Source organism: Pteronotus mesoamericanus, unplaced genomic scaffold, assembly GCF_021234165.1.
Source record: "Pteronotus mesoamericanus isolate MK-2021 breed Mesoamerican mustached bat unplaced genomic scaffold, CSHL_Meso_final contig_78, whole genome shotgun sequence".
Classification (NCBI taxonomy): domain Eukaryota; kingdom Metazoa; phylum Chordata; class Mammalia; order Chiroptera; family Mormoopidae; genus Pteronotus; species Pteronotus mesoamericanus.
The window spans coordinates 14,471,552-14,491,606 of NW_026555258.1; the positions used below are offsets into that span (position 1 = coordinate 14,471,552).

General features: G+C 44.5%; 1 protein-coding gene across 3 annotated transcripts in view; it reads left to right on the forward strand.

Moving 5' to 3' along the window:
* The window catches only part of ASTN2 (astrotactin 2), an 807,209-nt gene that overhangs the window by 232,210 nt on the left and 554,944 nt on the right, over positions 1–20,055 (forward strand). For 2 of the 3 annotated variants that reach the window (XM_054584473.1, XM_054584474.1), the window contains exon 4: positions 6,258–6,410. The exons of the other annotated variant lie outside the window; for it this stretch is intronic. In XM_054584473.1, coding sequence (XP_054440448.1) covers positions 6,258–6,410 — 153 coding nt within the window. The remainder of the gene's footprint in view (positions 1–6,257; positions 6,411–20,055) is intronic. 3 annotated transcript variants of the gene reach the window in all.

Here is a 20,055-nt window from a genome sequence, read left to right on the forward strand (position 1 = left end):
GTGAATGTGAGACTTTGGTCTGCTTACTTGGATCATGACTTTGTCTCTTGGTGCTTCTAGTTTCACCTCTGAATAAAAGGGAGAATATTTACTCTCTAAAATAATTTCCAAAGTGGATCCGTTATAATGAAGATGGCTTTCAAAAATGAATGAATGAATGAACGAATGAATGGAGTGACCAATCACGGAGCTAAAGGGTGAGAGAAAGTTAGGTAATGACTCCTCTCTCTTGAGCAGTCACTAGTTCCTGAAGCTCTGTGGGACAGTTTATGGACATAGATACATCGAGTCCTCCCAATGACCCCGCAGACATTTGCAGAGGAGGAAACTACAGGTTGTAAAAGAGAAGGGAGTGACTGAAGGTTACACAATGGGCAGAGTTTACATTGGAACCCTTTTTTACTTGCAATAGGCAACATGGCCAGCTGTGCCTTGGTTCTCTGAACATAGTTCTGTAACAAGACAGAACTGGGAAAAGGGGCCATGAGCTGAGCTTAGCACCTCCAGGCTGGACAGTCTTAATCGTCAACCCTGAGCAAAGTTCTTCTGACATGGCTGGTCGGTCTCCAATCAAGATGAATCCCCCGGCTCCAGACAGGGCCAGGCTGCCTGGGGCTCCTTGCCCAGATGATTTAAGAGGGGCTGGGCTGTCAGAGTCACTTTGCAGGTGCCATCTGAACTCCAAGGCTGAGATACCCATTTCCATCTCCCAGGCAGGCCAGAAAGAGTACCTGTAGGGTGACGTAGGGGATGGATCCGTGTGATTCGTCACTGCAACCTGGATCTAAATCTTAGCTCTGCTGTTTCTAAGTTGTGTGACCCTAGGAGATGATCCAATTCTCTGAGTCTCAGTTTCCTCATTTCTGAACAGCAGCTAATGGTACTTCCATTTCGAGATTTTTAGGAGGAATACATGAGGAAACACAAGGAAATGCTAGACTGCTTGCTTGGCAGGGTTGATATTCAAGAATTGTGAATTTTCGCCCTGGTTGGTGTGGCTTAGTTGGTTGGAGCATTGTTCCATAGCCAAAAAGTTGCTGGTTCAATCCCTGGACTGAGTGCAAATGGAAGGCAACTTATTGATGCTTCTCTTTTGTATCAGTGTTTTTCTCCCTCTCCCTTCCCCTTTCCTTTCCTCTCTCTCTCTCTGAAAGTAATGAAAAAATGTCCTCTGGTGAGGATTAAAAAAAAAAAATCATGAATTTTCTTTCAGCATAGGCTGGGTGAGTCTAGAAAAATTACAGGGGATGATAAAGGTGATCCAGGAACTTGAATCTGAACTTGTACAAGTTTTAGTGATAAACCATCCCGGGCTATAAGGAGGGAGAGAGAAGCCAGTGAGAGTTTTATGCACAGTTGTTGAGTATCAGTGTGGACACAGTGTGCAGTATCTGTTCCGCAGAGTGGAGTATCAGACAGGAGCTTGCCTGGTATCTGGAAACTAACACATCCCTCATGCCTTGGCAAAGACACTCAGGGTCCAACTTCTTTTTTTCCTTCTCTTTCTTCTCGTGCCTTCTCTGTCTCCTCTGGTGTCCTTCCTAGCCCTCTTTTTCTTCTCTCTCTCTCTCTCCAGAGTTTTCCTGCCCTCTCCTCTCCTTTTCACTCCCCTTTGCCTCTTCTTTTCCTGTCTCTTACCCTTCATCATTAAACACAGTTTTACTTTCCATTCTTGCTTCCTCTTCCTCCTCCCTCTCCCCTTTTCCTCTCCTCTGCTCTCTCTCTGTCTTAGCTTGGGGACAAGAGCTTCTCTGCTCAAGCCCCAGTGGTTTATTTCATTAAACTTGACAATCTCTCACATGTCAATTAGAAGGAGACAGCTCCCCCCACCCTCTTCCCCTGCTTTCCTGGGCCCGCCGCGATGCTCAGATCAAGCACCATCTGTTGCATTCATCCAGGCGACAGGCGAGCATTTTGCTGCTCTAGGGAGGCAGAGCTCAGTGGGTACCAGGAGGTAACGTGGCTTGTTTGGACAACTTGATATATTGATATTGATAGAACTACCAAATGGAATTGGGAGGGCTGGAGTGGGAAGAAGAATGGTTCGCAGGATGAAGTAGGCCATGGAGGAGGGGTTTGCACGAGCACAACCCCCCTAAGCCTGCCTGGGCTTTGGCACTGTCGCCGAGGCAAGAGCCGCCAAGCAGATGGAAGGGATTTTCTGTAGTGAGGATCAGAAACCCTGCAGCTCAGGAGAGCAAACCTCCCCTCTCTGTGTGTCTTCCTCTTCTCCCAATAGCCAGCTCTGCATCTGCTTGGGAGAAAGTAAAGCAGAAATAACACGATGGGATGGCGCTGACCTTTAGGAATTGCTGAATGTCACAGCCACGATGAAAAGGAATGATGTATCGGTCGAGGTTCTAAAGGGACAAAGAAGACACCCTTCAAAGGGATCTTAAAAAAAAGTTCAATGAAATGACTATTTATAGAGGTGCAGGCAGAGTGAAGAGAATCTATATGGGGCCAGTGAGGAACTAGGGACAAGAATGACCAGGAAACTACTACCAACCCCATGAACTATGAAGGGGCAGGGAGAGGAACTGGTTTTATTGAAGCTCGTGAGAACAGGGTTTGTGGAGAAGGGCCAGAAGCTATAATGGTCAGGGGTCCCAGTCTCTATCAAAATATAACACAGAAACAAGAAAGGGCAAGGGAAGACATGCCCCCAAATCCTCTCCTTCCACATGCAGAGCATCCCACTGGGAAAAACCAACTAGTAGTCAGATAACAAGGAGCCACTAAGTGCCCCAGAGAAGATCTGCCTTCAGGACACAGAGTGGGGCAGAATGAACGTGGGAGTGGAGGACAGATCTTGGGGTGCAGATGGAGAACAGACATTATAGATCAGGAATGTTACCTATTACTGGGCCAGAATCTCCTGTTCTGAGCATTACAAACTCCCCCTCTCTAACTATTCAAAAGAATGCACGTGTAGAGTCTCCACAGAGTCCCTTTCTCTCTTGTGAGTGTGAGACCCACATAGCTACTATCTACTCAACACCTCCACATAGACATCTGATAGACACCACAAAGTTTTCCTATCTAAAACATATTTTCTTCCAGGGATTCTCCTCAAATTGAGAGGTACCATCATTCCAGGAGTGTCTGTGGTTTCCAGAAGATCAGGAGTCATCCTCCTTACCTTCCTTTCCCACGTCTACCTTTTCCAGTCACTCACCACATTCAGAGGGAGTTGTACCTAAGAAATTACTCTGATGTGCCCACTTCTCTTTCTGGACAAACCTACTATTTCTGTCTCCCCTCTCTGCTATGATCTCCACTTTTTTATTTCTACTTCCACTGCCCTATCCAAGCTACTGTCATCCCGTATGTGGACTCTGCACCATCTCCCCATTGATCTTACTTCCACTTCTGTTCTTTCTGCAACGAATTCTTCTCTGCTGTCAGCACAATCTGCCCTAAATGAAAATTGGATCAAGTCACTCTTCTATCTAAAACCTTCAGTGCATTCTATCCTTAACAAGGCCCAGAACAGTTAGGGTTAGGATCAGGGTCAGGGTCAGGGTCAGGGCTAGGATTAGGATTAAGATTTCTCTCTAACTTTATTTCAGGCCACTAACCAGTGTTTCAGGCCCAGTGGCCATTGTAGTTTCTTCTCATAATCCTTCTTTCTCCTGGGGTGGGTAGAAGAGTCATTGTTTAGATTCTTTCCTCTGCCTATTTTGCTCTTTTAACTTCACTCCCGCACCCCTACCACTTCCTTCACACTTAACACATTCTTTTCAGACCTTTGCTCTGCTTGCTTCCTCTAAAGAAGTTTCCATGATTTGCCTAGACTGGCTCATATTCCTCTAATAGGGTCTCTTATATCATCTTTCACATCTCTTTTATTATAGGTATCATTTATACATTTTACAATTATATGTCTGTCCTTCCATTAATATTAGCCTTCCTGTTCAGATGGTGGGCATCAAGAGGAGGTTTTGCTTGCTTGTTTTTCACCGGGGTACCTTGTAGTAGACTGCTCGTCTATGCCCTCTGCAAATTCATATGTAGAAGCCTTCACTTCCAGTGTGACTATGGGTTAGTCTACTTGGGCCGCCCTAACAAAATACCATAGACTGGGTGGCTTCAACAACAGAGTGATTCGCAAACAGTTCTAGAGGCTGGAAGTCCAGCATGGTTGGGGCCTGGCTTTTAGACAGCTGTCTTCTCTCCATGTGCTCACATGGCCTTTCCCTGGTGTGCATATCAGGGGAGTTGCTCTTCCTGTTTTCATAAAGACACCAGTCCTATTTGGCTAGGACCCCACTCTTAAGACAGCATTTAAGTTTATCTACTAAAAGCTCTATCTCCGAGTACAGTCACACTGTGGGGTAACGCTTCAAGGTAGGGAATTTGGGGACACGCAAGTCAATCCACAGCAGACTATATGCTAAGTTGCTCCAGACTTTTGACCACAGTATGGCACCACTCTTACAATTTTGGGCAAATCACCCTCCTGTCTGGGTTGAAAGTGTCAGGAGCGGGCATGACCGTGCCTCTCAGAACTGCTCTGCAGCCACTCGCTGGAGGGTTCTGCATCCCAGGTGTGGGGTTTGGGATCTCGGCTCCCCTTTAAGTAGACCTAACTGAGATCATCTGGGGAGAGAGATGGCAAGATAGGCAGGTGAGGAAGCTTTACCACCACCATATCATTGGTTTGTTTTGTGTTGTCATTTGTCTTTTCCATAGCAAACACAGATTCTCCACTATGTCCCCAAGATGGGGCTTCTCCCAGAGCCCAGTGCCCCAGGCTGCCTTCTGGGCAGGAGCTACCCTGCAGACACATCTGCCAGCGGACACACTTCCCTGGGAAAACAGGAGCTCCTTAGAAATTCATGTTGGGATGTTTAGAAACCTTCCGTGCCCTGTCTAGTGAAACCCCTTCAAAGAAACAGGGACCTTTGGCATGTCCCATCGCTTGGCTTCAGACAGCAGGTAGCTCAGACTGAAGAAAATCCCCAGCCTCTAAAGGCAGAGATGGAGGGTGGGCCGAGTTGGAAGGTTTCAAAGCTGGGGCTGTCTGTAGGACTTTCTCAGAACAAAAGCACAGAGGTCATTCAGCCTTGTTCCTTTTCTTCTTTCTCCTTTCCTCTCCTGGCCTTTTATGTAGTCCCTCTCCTTCCTTCTCAAGCTTTTCTGATTATTTTTCCTTTTATCTTCTTTTCCTCCCTGCACTACTGACCTCACTTTTTCTATCCTTTGGAAGTTTCTACTATTTTGAAATTTTATGAAAATATGGCCACGAACAAATCATGGGACAGGATTGGTAGCAATGGAACATTGGACTAGCAGTTAGAAGGCTCGACTCTGCCACGTGCAAGCTTGGAGTAAGTCGTATGCCATATTTGGTGGCCTCAATTTCCTGAAGTAAATTTACTGAAGCACAATGGGGAGATCATACCAAGTGATCTCGGTATCACAGCACCGTAGTTTTGTCTCCTAAAATGTGGTTTCAACTGTGTACGGCTGTCTCCCTTCACTGCCACTGTTCCTGTTCAAACCACCGTAGCCGCTGGCTGGCCGGCCACTGCCAAAGCCACTGGGCTGGCCTCTCCTGTCACCTGTGCTTGGGTTGCCGAGGCTGCTGTTCATAATTGTTATCAAAGGGACTTAACGTGAACATGCCAATTTCCTGTTGAAACCTTTCAGTGATCAACTTTCGTCACCAAGATACAATCCAGACTCTTTAATGTGACTGAAAAGGTGATCTGACCCCCTCAGTCTCGTCTTCTCACATGCTCTGCTGCAGCCACCCTCAGCTCTTTTCCTTTGCTTGGACACCGTGTTCTTTCTGCCTTCAGGTCTTTGCAGATGCACAGGGTGCTCTTATCCCAAGTTTCTTTAGTAACCCCACCCCGATCCCATGTTCTTTGCGCCTTCCTACTCATTATTAAAATTGCAGTGAAGGTATTGTCTCTTCCAGGAAGCCTGCCTGGACTCCCAGAGATGACCCTTCTTGGTACTTCTCTTACCCTCTGTACTCTCCTATGACAGAGGTTTTGCACAATGTTAGAAATTCCTACCAAGAAATGAATTCCTTGAATCATGGATAGTAGGCATTTTTCACTACCATATTGTAAGAGTTGGAGGCAGTACCTGGCTAACATGATAGGTATTCAATAAATAAGTGTGTAAGCCAGTACATAACTCTATACTGGCACCCGGAGCTTCTGTATCATCCCTGGGTCAAGGAGGGAACTCCAAGGACTCTGAGTCAAGCCCTAACCTCAGCCCCATTACCCACCCTGTAGCTGCAGCGGAGGCGACGCAGGAAACAGTGGAGTCCCTGATGCAGAAGTTCAAGGAGAGTTTCCGCGCTAACACGCCCATCGAGATCGGTCAGCTGCAGTCAACTCCACGCAGCACCTCGGCAGGAAAGCGGAAGCGGAGGAGCAAGTCTCGAGGTAGGATCTCCTACCACCTCTTGCCAGGGCCTCGGCAGGGTGTCCCCAGTCTGAAGATACCAGAAAGAGCTGTGCCCTCCTCCCTGGGCCCATAGAACTTGTGCTCCTCTCTTTCTGATGTATCATCTCAGCGGAGGCCTTGGAGACAGCCGACCTGTGCCGCTGGGGTAGCACTAGGGTTTCTAAGTGCTAGCTGCCTCATCTGAAAATGGGAATGCATCATCCATCTTTTAGAGTGGGTGAGAAGATTAGCAACAGTCTATGAAAAGTGCCTGTCATGGCACCTGAGCAGAGCAGATGCTCTTTAAATTGTAGCTGGTGTCATTTTGGAGATGGCAAGAGAGGCAGAATGTTCTCGCGGAAGGATCCTCAGGCTGGGATCCCAGCACAAGGTTCCCACTCATTCTTTAACAACCGGAATGATATGATAGTCAAGAGTAGGAGCATTGTACATTAGACAGAACTGGATTCAAACTTCTTTTCCAATGTGAATTGACATTTCTGTTCTAATTTCACATTAACTAACCATGTCACCTTGGCAGGTAACTCTGCTTTTCCAAGCTACTCCCATCTCACAGGGCTATTATATCTTAGCACACATACCACCGTGCAATGAAAAGTAGGTGTTTCCCTGATTTTCCTTTTCTTCCTCCTCCCTTTCTGTCCCCCACATCATCATCATCGTCGTCGTCGTCATCATCATCACCCCTTTCTTCTTCTTCCTCTTCCTCTTCCTCTTCCTCTGACCATCTGCGTGACTTTGTAGATGGGACAAATCCCTTTATCATTGGCTGATTTCCAAATATCATTTCTTTCAGTTCCCTCAGTAGTGTCCAACTGGTCTTTGCCACTTCTCTTTGCCTCTCCCTTCTCCAGGTCCCATTCACTTCATTCTTACCATGTCACTCCCCTTATTCAGGGCTTCAGCACCTTCAGAAGTGTTTGAGTTTATGAGGATGACATGCAAGGCTACCACAGAGCTCTGATCTCCCTGCTCTCTCTTCTAAATCCATGTTCTCCACTTTCATGTTTTTTCCCATACATTCTCTCTGCCTGAAATCTCCTATCTGTACCCTATGAATAATTGTTGCCATGTATTGACACTTCCTCCAAGCAGCAGGCCCAATGCTATCTGTATCTCACCTCATTTGATCCTCAGGAATCCTTAGAAGCGGGTACAATGATTATTTCCATTTTACCGATGGTATCACTAAGGCACACATTGCTGCTGTAATTTGCCCAAAGGGATACCCTAGTAAGTGCTAGAACCAAGGAGAACTAAGCAGTCTGAGTTCCAGACTATAGTTAAACCACCATGTTCCATATTAGTGAAGTCCTACCTGTCTTTCCAGGCTTAGCTTGAAGGCACGTTTCCATGAAGACATCACTGATTGTCACAGTCACAGATCACTCTGAATTTTCCCTTGTGTGGCTTCTCCCATTTCTTTATACCTGTGTAAAACGCTGATTTTCACTCTTTTGGTAATAGAATTTTCTTTTGTCTGGCTCTCTCCTTAGTTAGACAGAGTTCTTTGAAAGTGGGTATTATCTTATTGTTTGAATCATTTTCCCATTTCTGAGTCTAAATCAGTGCCTGCACCCATGGTGGACACTTGCTGTTTTTTACGAGAATGTCTAAGTGTTAATCCTTGAAAGGCTGTAGCCATTCAAAAACCGGTATCCGCATGTTAAGCTGAGGTCATAAACTGAGGCAGAAGTTGGTGATGAAGTTTTCTTTTCGGGTCTCATGTGGTCAACTCCAGTGTGAACCATTGAATGATAAGGAACAGTTTCTTTGAGATCAACAATGCCTGGGTGCTAATTCCAGCCAGGCCAATTTCAACTTACATGACTTTGGAAGAGTCACCCGATGTCTCCGAGCCTCGGTTTCCTCTTATGTAAAATGGGGATGCCAGTCCCTACATCAGAGGATTGCTCTTAAAATCTGATGAAATAATGGGTGTAGACTACCTTGGAATGCTCAACTGATGTTTATGAGGAACTGAATAAATGCCGTTATATTTGTTCCAGTTGGGACATTCAGGGTCACTTATAACTTTGTTCAGCCATATCTATCCATCTTTATTCTTCCACCATTCGCCAAAACTCACCCTCCTTTGCCTCTACCCAATACAGCTCTCACAAATGCATTTGATTCCGCGTCCGTAACCTCCCCTTTCTTACCAGCCTGTATTCATTTCCTTAGGGTTCTATCCTAAACGTTTTTTATGTCAGTGAATTCTTCCCTAAAAATTTTCCTTTTCTGCACCACAACTGTCTTAATGAGGCCCCTCTCATTTGGCATTTGGTCTGTTTGTAATGTTTCACCGTCATAAACAATACCACATGCAACTTCTTTTTTTTGGGGGGGGGGGGGGGGGGGGGCACAAAATTTGGCCTTCACTTTGGAATCTGTTTTCTTAGCAGAATTTCAGAATTAGATTATTAAAGAAAATCTGCTCTTTGACTTAGATTGTAATTAGATACCAAGTTATTTTAATTTTCAAGTTAAATGGGGCCTAAGAAAACACAGGAAGAAATTCATTCCCCCCGCCAAATGCATCTCAAATCTGTCCTCCCTTTCTTTGTGGCCATTATGACCACAGTTGCATCTCCCACTTGCAACTCTACCATCCTTGAGACTCAGTCTCCCTAAGGCAGCCAGAGTAATCTTTTTAGAAACATAAACCAGACAAGGTCGCTCTTCTGCTTACAATTGTCCAGTGGTTTCCTGCTATCCTTGGAATACAATCCAAGCTCCTTGCCGTGGCTTTGGCCCCTGTTCTCTCTGTGTCTGGCTCCTGTTCTCTTCACTTGATTGGCATTTCCTTGGGCTTCAGGCACAGAGCCATCTTCCTGTTGCAGAGACACAGAAATGCTTCTCCACTTTAGAGCCTGGGAACTGGTCTTCCTTCCCCTTGCTATGCCTCTTTTCACTCCCCAGCTGTTCTCCTGGCTAGTTCTTTCTCACCTGTCATCTTACAGCTCCAATGTTGACTCTGCAGATCTGTCTTCCATGACGACCCAACCTAATGTTTCTTCCTTCCCACCCTAAGTCTGCAACTGTGACATCACCCTTTTGTACTTCTCCCATAATATTACGGTCTAAAGTTATTTTTGTTTGCTTGTTTATTCTTTTCCTCTCTTAAATATGTTTCATATTCTTAAACCAAACATAAAAATATTTAATGAACATTTGTTGAATAAATGAGTGCATTAACCTTGAAGATCATTGGAAAGTGGCCCAGTTTTCTACTTTTCAAATTGATGTTGAAGGGGGGTCCAGGATAAACTAAAGCCTCCTGGTACGGACCTCCTGGGAATCCTGTTTCCCCCTGAGAGAGACTCACTGATGCACAGCATAGTAAATGTGTCTAAGTGGATGCTGTTAAAACAATTTTGAAAAAGGCTCAATAACATTGTGCTTGTGATTTTACTGCCACCATTGGATAAGGTTTTTGCAAGAGAGACTCCAAGGAGAGTATGCGCCGGCCCTGTACATCCCAACTCACTCACTTACCACTACAGGTCCTCAAGATTTTTTTGAACAAAAGATCGTCAAGATAAATGAAAGTTTGGGGAATTCTGCACATGTCCTCTTCCTCTTGGAAATTTCCAAATGCACCTTAGACTATTAGAGACCCTGGGGTGTCCTGTACTACAGAAAACAAGGTTTCTTTGTTTGCCTCAATGTCTGCAAAGCCATCTTGACCACAGACTCTAGTCCCCAGTCCCTCCACATCCCCGCCTCTGGAACATTTATTAACATCTTGAGGAACAGAAGCAAACGTAGAAGCACGATTGTGGAAGGGCTCTGTTAGCTTACACCGATCATCAAAAATCCAAAATATGACGGTCTAACTTCCTCAGCCTTTTGCTGTCTCTCTCCTCTGCCTGCCGCTGAGGTGGCTGTGGGCCTCCTGGCCCAGCGTGGGAGCACCTAGCCTCCCTCCGCTTCATTAGGCTTCGCGCCAGCCCACGGTGCCCAGAGGTATGCAGCAGAATGAGTAGCGGAAAGCCGTTGTCATGGAGTTGAACACATGGTAAGAGTAGCTCCCATGTGTTTTTGTAGTGATGGCTTCCTCCTGCGAGGCTTGGTGGATGCTGAAATGCATCCTTCAGCAGACAGGAAAGCAGTAGGGGACTTCTCTGCTGCCTTCTTATCCGTGGTGGAGTGTTATGGGGCAGCTGATGGGGGGGTCACCCCCCAAGTCCACGCGCATTGTAAAGAAGACTTTGGCATTCCAATGAAGCAGGGTAAGATTTCTTTGGATGTGAGGAAAGGGTTCCTGAAGTTCAGTGATCTTTAAAAGAAGGAATATGTATTTGAAATTCAGTTCAGCCATTGGCTAACTGAATGATCTTCAGCAAATGAAGAAGCTGTGTTTAACTTCAGTTTCCTCAGTGGTGTAGTTCAGTGCCTGGCATATAGGTGACTCTAGTGGCGCTTAGTCGTCTTTAACTTCATTCAAAACAATTTTGTTAGATTGTGTTGTGATAGCTATTATATCAGTATGCCTTTTTTAAAAACTTACCAAAATTGGTGAATTTTTGCGCGGCCATTTTAGTATTGAAGATGGAAGATACGCAACATTTTCTGGCACATTATGCTTTATTATTTCAAGAAAGGTAAAAATACAACTGAAACACCAAAAAAAAAAAAAAAGATTTGTACAGTGCATGGAGATGGTTCTATGACTGATTGAACTTGTCAAAAGTGGTTTGTGAAGTTTCATGCTAGAGATTGTCTTGCTGGACAATGCTCCACGGTTGGGTAGACCAGTTGAAGTTGATAGCGATCAAATTGAGACATTAATTGAGAACAATGTCCTACCATGCAAGAGTTCACCGACATACTCCAAAAATCCAAATCAATAAAAGTTATTGGTATAAATGAGACTGTGCCTTTTATTTTAGAGAAAAAAACTAAACGGACTTTTTGGCCAGCCCAATATTTTATAATACGTGCATACTTATTTTAGTCTAAGTTATGTTACATTATTTGTTAGTTAAGTTATTTAACCTTTTCTCAAGTCTGTAGGGAACACTGATATCCCAGGAAGAAGAAGCATCCTTATGCTGATTATTCCAGGGTGATAGCGTACCATCCTCGGAGTGTTCCTGCAGGGTCCAATGAGATGACGCCAGGGAAGCGCTGAGCACAGGGCCACATCGGAACTGTGTGCTCTATTACTGTATTGTTTACTGTTCTTATCACTAGTGTTTTATTAGGACTATTCATTTTGTCAGTACCATTACCCATTAGGCACATATATACAGGGTCTGGCACAAATAGCGTCCCTTTTTTATTACAAAATCTTTTATTATAAAATCATAAGCATGTAATTCTGCAACATAAAAATATCACAGGCGCACCATATGACATTTTAGATGGAATGTTCAAATTAAAACTATAAATTATTACACCCACATTATTACCCTACCAACCATACTCAAGCAGGTGTTACTTCTGCCGGACCCTGTATTTACCCAGTTTTAGAATCTGTAGGATGAAAGGCACACTGTGTAGTAGGATTAAAAAGTTGCCTTAGCCTGCTACCCAAAGCTCCTTTCTAGCCTGGATTCCAGCCTCCCTCTGTGCCCCTCTGAGCCTCGAGCACTGTGTTCTGTGGCCTTTAGCACGCTGGTCACTCTCCCCCTCCCAACATGCCTTCCCAGTGTGTGCACTGATCATGTTCTGCCTGAAATATGCTCCTCTTCTTCCCCCTCCCTTCTTCAGGCAATAAATTGATATTCACTTTTTCAAATTTAGTTTCAGCGTCTTCTCTGAATGCACCGCCCCCAGCCTGCCCTCAGCCCTAATTCACCTGAGTGAGTCACTCCTCTTCTGGGCCCTGGAAGCCCTGTGCTGCTTTCTGTCACAGCCTTTATCGGTCCCTTATAAAATCACATGAACACATCTGTCTCCCTCCTTACTTTGACAGTCCCGTGATGGAAAGGACAGTGATTTATGTCTCTCTTTAGCCCAAATGCTTAATACAGAACTAGCATAGAATAGTACTGCCTGAATGGAAGACGATGGATGGATGGATGGATGGATGGATGGAAGGAAGGAAGGAAGGAAGGAAATAGTTGAGATTTTCATGGCATACAAAGGGTTAACAAGATGTGGTGCAACTAGCATCTACTGAGCACGTAGTATGTTCTAGTCCTATGCTCATCAAGTGTATCTCATTTTAAAAACTCCCCCTAATTTCATTTTACAAAAGAGGAAATTCAAGCTTAGACAGGTTCATTGACTTGCCTAAGTGAATTCAAAGCCCTGACCGAGCCCACACTTCAGTTCTCAGATGACTTGGGCTTCAGTCTTAGCTAGCCAGCTGACGTTCTTTGAGCTGTGAAATTGTAAAAGCCTTGTCTAAGTACTGGAAAGGAGTTGTAGCTTTTCTTGCGGTGGCAGGTATTTCTGTATTATCTATGCTGCCGTAAGGGTGTTTAGGAGCTACAAGATTCTGCAAAGCGAGGCATCTCTCTCTGAGCAGACAGTCAGGACTGTCCCCTTGCAGGCTGTCTCTGGCCTCAGGAACCCATGCAATGTCCTCAGGAGCGGCAACCCCAGTGGTCATGCCACTGTCCGGTGCTCCGTGAGATTTTAGGGCACTCGCTTAACTTTTTTTGGTATAAGATGTGCCACCCAGATCTCTGATCAATAGCACTTTGTCTTTGGGAAGGGGCTGGGCATTTGCTATTCGCACTGCAATGGGATACAGGGATTGTGGTGAGGGCTGGCCTAGGGTGGTTACTAGACTGGGAGGATAATTCCAGAAGGCTTCACAGAGGAGGCGGGCTTTGGAGGGTGCATTCCTGCTAACTAGGGAGAGAGGTTGGGGAGGCATTGCTGGTGGAAGAAGGTCAATATAGGAAGGCTACGTGAAGGGCATTAGGGGAATATCTGGGAACACTGTGAACAATGAAGATGCCGGTGAGGCGGGCAGGCACCACATCCACCAGCAGAAACAGGCCCCCGAATTCCCTCCCACGATTCCCAGCTGAGCCCCACACTGGCAGGAGAGGTGCATTCTGGTTCCTTTATCCTTTCTGATAGGTAAGCCCTGATGTGTTTTTATTGTGAGACTCTGACCTCAGAATGCAGAATGATGTTAATATATTTTTTCCTGTTTATGAGTAAGTAACTGGCTATAAATTATTCACTTCGTTGCGAAAAAATTTGGAAACGTTAATGGCTTTAAATCATTTGCCTTATTGGGTTGTTGCTATGCTTAAATATTGAACAGGCAGCTGACAGAATCAGTCTTTTTTCCTTTGGTCCCCATCTTGGTCCCAACCCCCACCACCCCCAGCTCTGTGCCTCATCCGCAGCCTTCCCTTCCTGTCCAGGAGTTTGGGTGGCGCTTCCTGCTCCTTTAGCCAAAGGAAGTGTTGATACTGAATAATCAAAACAAAGTTCAACTTGAAAACCATGAGAGAGTTACAGGGATAGAAGGAAGTCTGGATAGACCCCAGATATCTGGAGTCTAGCCCTCAATCTGTGGGAAAAAAACCCTTTTCTCTACCTTCGTGACAGTTCTCCAGCTTGATATTCCTCCCTGTCTCCGTTGCTGAATGTCAAAAGTCTGCTCTTCCTTCAGAGCATTGACACTTTCTCCATGAAGTCTTTTCAAATTTTCCCCTGAAAGCTGTACATACTTCCTCCAATCTTCAATAACCTCTTCTCTATCTTCCTTATGATACTTGTCATTTATCACCTTTTATTAGAGTAATTTATGGCCACTTCTCCCTTGATTAATCTCAAGTATCGTAACTACTTCCAGGTCATGCCTTGCTTCCACATAGCAGCCTAGTTCCTGACAAATAGCAGATGCTCAATTAATGCTTGATGAGTTAATGGATAATTAACCAAACGGACTGTGTGATCTTGGACAAGACCTTCAATCTCCAGGCCTCAGTGTTCCCCTCTAAGAAGCTGTGTGGCTTTGTGACAATGAACTCAGGTTTGGGAGTCATATCCTAGCTCTACCTCTAACTTACTCAACTTTGGGAAACGACTTATTGTGCTAAATTGCCATCTTCCAATCTGCAGTTTGTGCAATCGGCCTCCTTATAAGGAGGCTGGAGTTAATGTATGCAAAGTGCTCCGCAGGCCATACTGAACACAGCAAGTACTAATATCCTGGTGGCTAATTTGGAAAGCAAAGGTGATGGGCTAGATCATTTCCACAGGTCTCCTCCAACTCAGATCGTCTTTGACTATAAATCTGATTGAAAACATTTATTGTCTCATGTGAAGTCTGGTATTTAGAGTCAGAAAACCTGGTCAGAACCCCAGCTCTTTAGTTCAATGGGTCCTCGAAGAAACTGCTTCATCTTCTTGGGATTCCATCCCAGATCCCTGGGGATGTGGTAACACCTGCCATTCTTGTTTCGAAGGGCTGCTATGAGAATGTGTTGGAATGCTTATGGAAATGCTCCTTTAAAACACCCTCTAGATTAGCCACATCCTGGAATCAGAGCCTTGGCATCTTCAAAGACTGGGAATGACATGCATATTTCACCTGGGAGCTTTCTTCCAGGGGCTCTGATTTTCCTTTTCTTGACCTCAGGCCCCTCCTAAGAGATGCTGCCAGGGCCGGTACCCCTACAACCCAGCCATCCCCTGGTCGCGTTGGACTGAGGCGTGGGAGAGCTGATTTGTAGTCAGAGCACACAGCTGCTCCCATAAATCTTCCCTGACGCGTCTTTCAGAGAAGTTTGCGTTCCTGAAAGTGTATGTCTCCTCCAGGCAGTTTTCTTTGTTCATCTGAAATATGTCAGGTGGCTGTCGGTTAATTCTGTCTGGCCTGCCTGGAGAGGCAACTGCACACAGTCTTAAACAGAAGGCTCTGGACCGGGTCCTGGTGGGGACACAATGCTGGGATATCGGACTTCATCCGAGTGGTTCAATACTACGTCACTGAAAGCTGTGGCAAATAATTACCCTGCGACTTTGTGACTTAATACAGCAACCATTTATCTGGCTCTTAATTCAGGCATTCGGATTGGGCTCAGCTGGGCAAGTCTTCTGGTCCGGGTGGAGCAGGCTCATCGGAGCTAGGCCGCCAACCTGTGGTCACCGCCAGCTGAGGCTGGGTCACAGGGGCAGGGCTCCACAATGAGCAGGAACAGGAGCTGCGGGGCCTCTGAGGTGGAAGCTCAGAAGGCACACATCACCCTTCCTGCTGCATTCTGTTGTTCAGGGAAAGTTGTGAGGCCATCTCAGATTCACAGAGTAGAGGAACAGACTTCATTTCATGAAGGAGAAAGTGACAAAATATTGGGGTGAACTTTGAAACCTACAAGTATTGATATTCCATGAAAGCCTCTCTGTTATGTTCAAACCTAGGCTGATCCTCTCAACCTCATGAGGGCATAATCATTCCCGCTTTTTTGACAGACAAACTGAGGCTCAACTATGTGACAAAACTAGAATGTTGTACAGCTGGTCAAGAAGGATGCAGTCTCTGATCCTAGTCCTTTTGTAGCTGATCTAAAGACTGCAGGCACACTTTGTTTAATTGCATGTTGCTTTATTGAACTCCACAGGCGTTGAGTATTTTACTTGTGAGAGGCGAGACCCTCCATCAGCAAAAAGGTTACAGCTTGCTTTACGGTGATGGTCTGGAACCGACCCTGCAACACCTCCAAGGTGCTTTGCTGGTTTTTTTTGTATCTGTGCTATCTTGTGTCTCTTTAAGAGTGCTAAAGAGGTTTTGATCTAAAGCCATTGTTAGCTAGACTCAGCCTGGTTTGTGGTGTAAGGAAGGACAATAGATTTGGATCCTGGCTCCATCTTTGCAAAGGCCTCTTGTCTAGTGCAGGATCATCAGCAAATGTTTTCAGTAAAGGGCCAGATAGAAAACATGTGAGGCCTTAACTGGCCAAGAGGCAAACTTGAGGGTAATATATAGGCATTTATACAATGAGAGAATGTTTTCTACAAATTTTTATTGATGAAACTCAATATATAATAATACTCTAGTACCATTTTTTTTGTAAAAAAAATTCTAATGAGAAAAGTGGAATTTATTTATGACACTAAATACCAATTTCATATGCTGTTCACATCTTGACATATTCTTCATTTGATTTGCTTTAACCACTTAAAGATGAAAACCCGTTCTTAGCTTGTGGACCACACAAAAACAGGCAGTGGGCCAGATTTGTCCTGCAACCCACCCGGTGTAAGGAGGTATCTCAGATTTGTACTTAGAGAATCCTAGATCTTAACCCCACATGACTGTTTAATTACTGTGTGACTTTAGGCAAAGCCTTGATGTCTCAAAAATTGTTGTCTCAGGCTCCCAAGCACATATTAGAGGGAAACAATTTCCACTGTTCTCTTAGTCCACCAGAGATGGAAATGAATTTCGAGGTCCTCTAACCTGACCTGGTTTTAGATCTCAAGAGTGGGGGAGGGGAGACCTTATCCATGCCAGACAGGGGCTAGAAGAGCCAGGAATGGAAGTCCCCTGATTGACCCAATCACCCTCCTTTCATGCCGTTTGAGAATGTAAACTCACGTAGGCTATATTACCTGCAATAGGATTGACTGTGGGGGAATTCGGATAAGACACACGGTTAGAAGCTGGCAGCTTAGGCTCTTTTCTAATTCAACTGTTATCAAATGGGTAGATCACTTACTTAGAAGATTACCCAGAGCAGCTCTGCCTTTTCGCACGGTGGACATGGTGAACCGTGCAGAGGATGGGGGGTGAGCGCAGGAGCCCCTAGCAGGAGTCTTCAAGCGGTGCCCCAAATGGACGCTCCGCGGGAGGGTGTGGGGGATGTTGCTGAGTAGTTGGGGCTCTTTCATGCAGCTCCTGTTCTGTTTTTGTATATTGGACTTCAATGATTTGGGGAAAAGTCCCAATTCTAGAATATATGGTTTTAAATACAGATTTTTTTTTTTTTTACTTGTAACAAAAGCTCCTATTCCTACATGAAGGGAAAGCTGGAAAATTGTGTAAACCTGCAACAGCACGGCACGCAGAGTCGATGGGCCCTGCCTCCTTTCTTTCACCGCCCCCACCGCCCCGCAAATATGCTGGGTGAAATGTAACTATTTTAAAAAATAAATGTAAGCTTATCTCAAAAATGAAGGAGGAGGACTCCTCAGGTGTAAGGAACGAGGGAGGAATGCAGAGCCTAGTCCCGAGTTTAGAAGTTGATGTCATGGCGACTTAGTGGGCAGCAGGTAGGATGGGATCAAAGTAAAGAGAAAGCACAAGGAAGGAGAAAGAATGGAAGGTAATGTTGTAGCAAGAAGCCCAGGGCATCAGTAATCACAGGAAATGTAATTTGCATGTTAAAGTTGAGAGATAGATTATATTAAACAAATCAGTTGTATGATGTTTAGAGATTTTCCTAAAATGTAGACACAAAAGTTTGACAGTGAAGGAAAAAGAAAACTATATAGTAGGGAGATACTAATCCAATGAAATCTGGGGAGGAAGTATAAATATATGGCAAAATACTTCTGTGAAAAATGCCTTTGGAATCTCGTTAGGAATTGCATTGACTCTATAGATGGCTATGGACATTTTAATAATATTAATTCTTCTAATTCTTGAAGATAGGATACCTTTCAACTTATTTGAGTCTTCTTTGATTTTTTTTTTTTCATTTTAAATGTGTGTCTTACAGTTTTCAGTGTAAAAATCTTTCACCTCTTTGGTTAAATTTATTTCTAAGTATTCTATTGTTTTTGTTGCTATTGTAAATGGGACCATATTCTTTATTTCCCTTTCAGATAATCCATTGTTAGTGTGTAGAAATGCTACAGATATTTGTATGCTAATGTTGTATCCTTCAACTTTATTGAATGTGTTGATTAGATCTAAGGGGTTTTTTTTGGTGGAGTCTTTAGGATTTTATATATTAAAATCATGTCATCTGCAAAATAAAGTGTTTTTTAGGAATAAGAGTGTCAGTAATTAATCACAAGAAAAGATGGATCACCAGGAGATAAATGAAATCTGTGCTTACGTGCAGGGACAACACAGCTTCAAATTATATAAAGATAACAATAGAGAGAAGTACAACAAGTTGATGAGTAGATAATCACAATGAAAGATTTTACAGAAATCTTCCTATTAGACCAAGTAGGCAAAATTATAATATAAATAGAACTGTAGTATTAAAAATAGGATTAAATGGACATGTATATAATTCTATCTTCAAGAATCAGAATTTAAAGATTTTTCTCAGGAAGTGAGAAATTCTCCTTATGGGTCTTGACATCTTATAACTTTAATTTTCTGGCTTTGGCCTCATTTCATGAAATTTTGTTTCCCATGACGACTCTGCGACATTTATGACTAAACGTAGCTTAATTTGTATCCCTCTGCAAGACATTTCTTTCATTTCGGGTGCGAAGGGAGGGAAGCAATCCAATGTGCCCTGAATTTATTTAGATTTTGCTTTCTGGGGGAGAAGGGGGTGAAGAGAGGGTGTGGCTGAAAGAAAAGACTTTCCAGGAAAATGGTCACTGTAAAGACAAAGTGCAAGCATTTGTTTCCATCCATATTCCTCATATTTCTCCTTCAGGCCATAGAAGCAGTCCATTTCATTTGGATAGCTTCTTTAAAAAGCCCTATGTATGATCCAGTTGTGAAGGTTCTGGGGAGTAGCTACAACACCCACCTTCTCCTAGCTCTGTCAGCCTGACTCCCTTGCCGAAGACGCTGGCTGAGAAGGGTCGGTGTGGTCCCCTGCAGTGGCCTGTTGGGACATTAGTAGCTATGTTCACAGATTCCAAGATGGGGAACGGTCTTGAAGAAAATCTGCTTTCAGGCAGGTCTACATGGAAATAACTCAACAAGATCTTGAGATAGGTAGTTCCCCTGACAATGACAGCATCTCAGAATGGTTAGGGTCTCTGATAGATTCTCTGACCTCATTCTAAGATCAGCTCCTGTGGTCCCAGTATGTCCCCTGCCATAGGGTGAGGCCTTCCTGGCTTCTCTCCCGCGCTGTTGCCAAGTTTCATTTCCCAGGTTCCAGCCCTTCCTGCTACAATCCGCTCCATGACCTCCAGCATGACTTTCATTCATTCTTTCAGCTGAGTGCTACCCTGCTAGGTCCTGAGATGGAAAACCAGACACAATGTCCCTGTCTCGGGACAGGACTCAAGGTAGGGAGGAGGAAATAGGCAGGCAATCAATCAAGCAAGGAAGCATTCAAGTGCAACAATTACAAATTGTTGTAAGTGTGTTGGAGGACATGACCTTGGTGTTGACCATTTAAGTTGTCCACCAGGCCTGCAGTGAAACCAGTCAGGCTTCCTCCCTATTCCTTGCCTTGCTGGAAACCATCACTGCCTACGACTCCTTCAGCCGAGATGACATTTCAGGAGGAATGGATGCCCAGGCTAGTGTGGTTTGTTCTATTCTAATCCTACTTCGGGTTAGATATCTGATAGGAAACAACAGCAATAATTGGCTGTCTGTTTTGTGCCAGTCACTGTTGTAGGTGTTTTCAAGTGTGTTATTGTAACCACTCTTCTATAGCCCTATTTTGTAAAAGAAATGGATATTCAGAGACAAGAGTTGAGTTGCTCAGTCTTACATGGTAAGTCAGTGGTGGAGCCGGGATATAAACTTAGATCTGTTTGCTCCCAGTGCGCTGT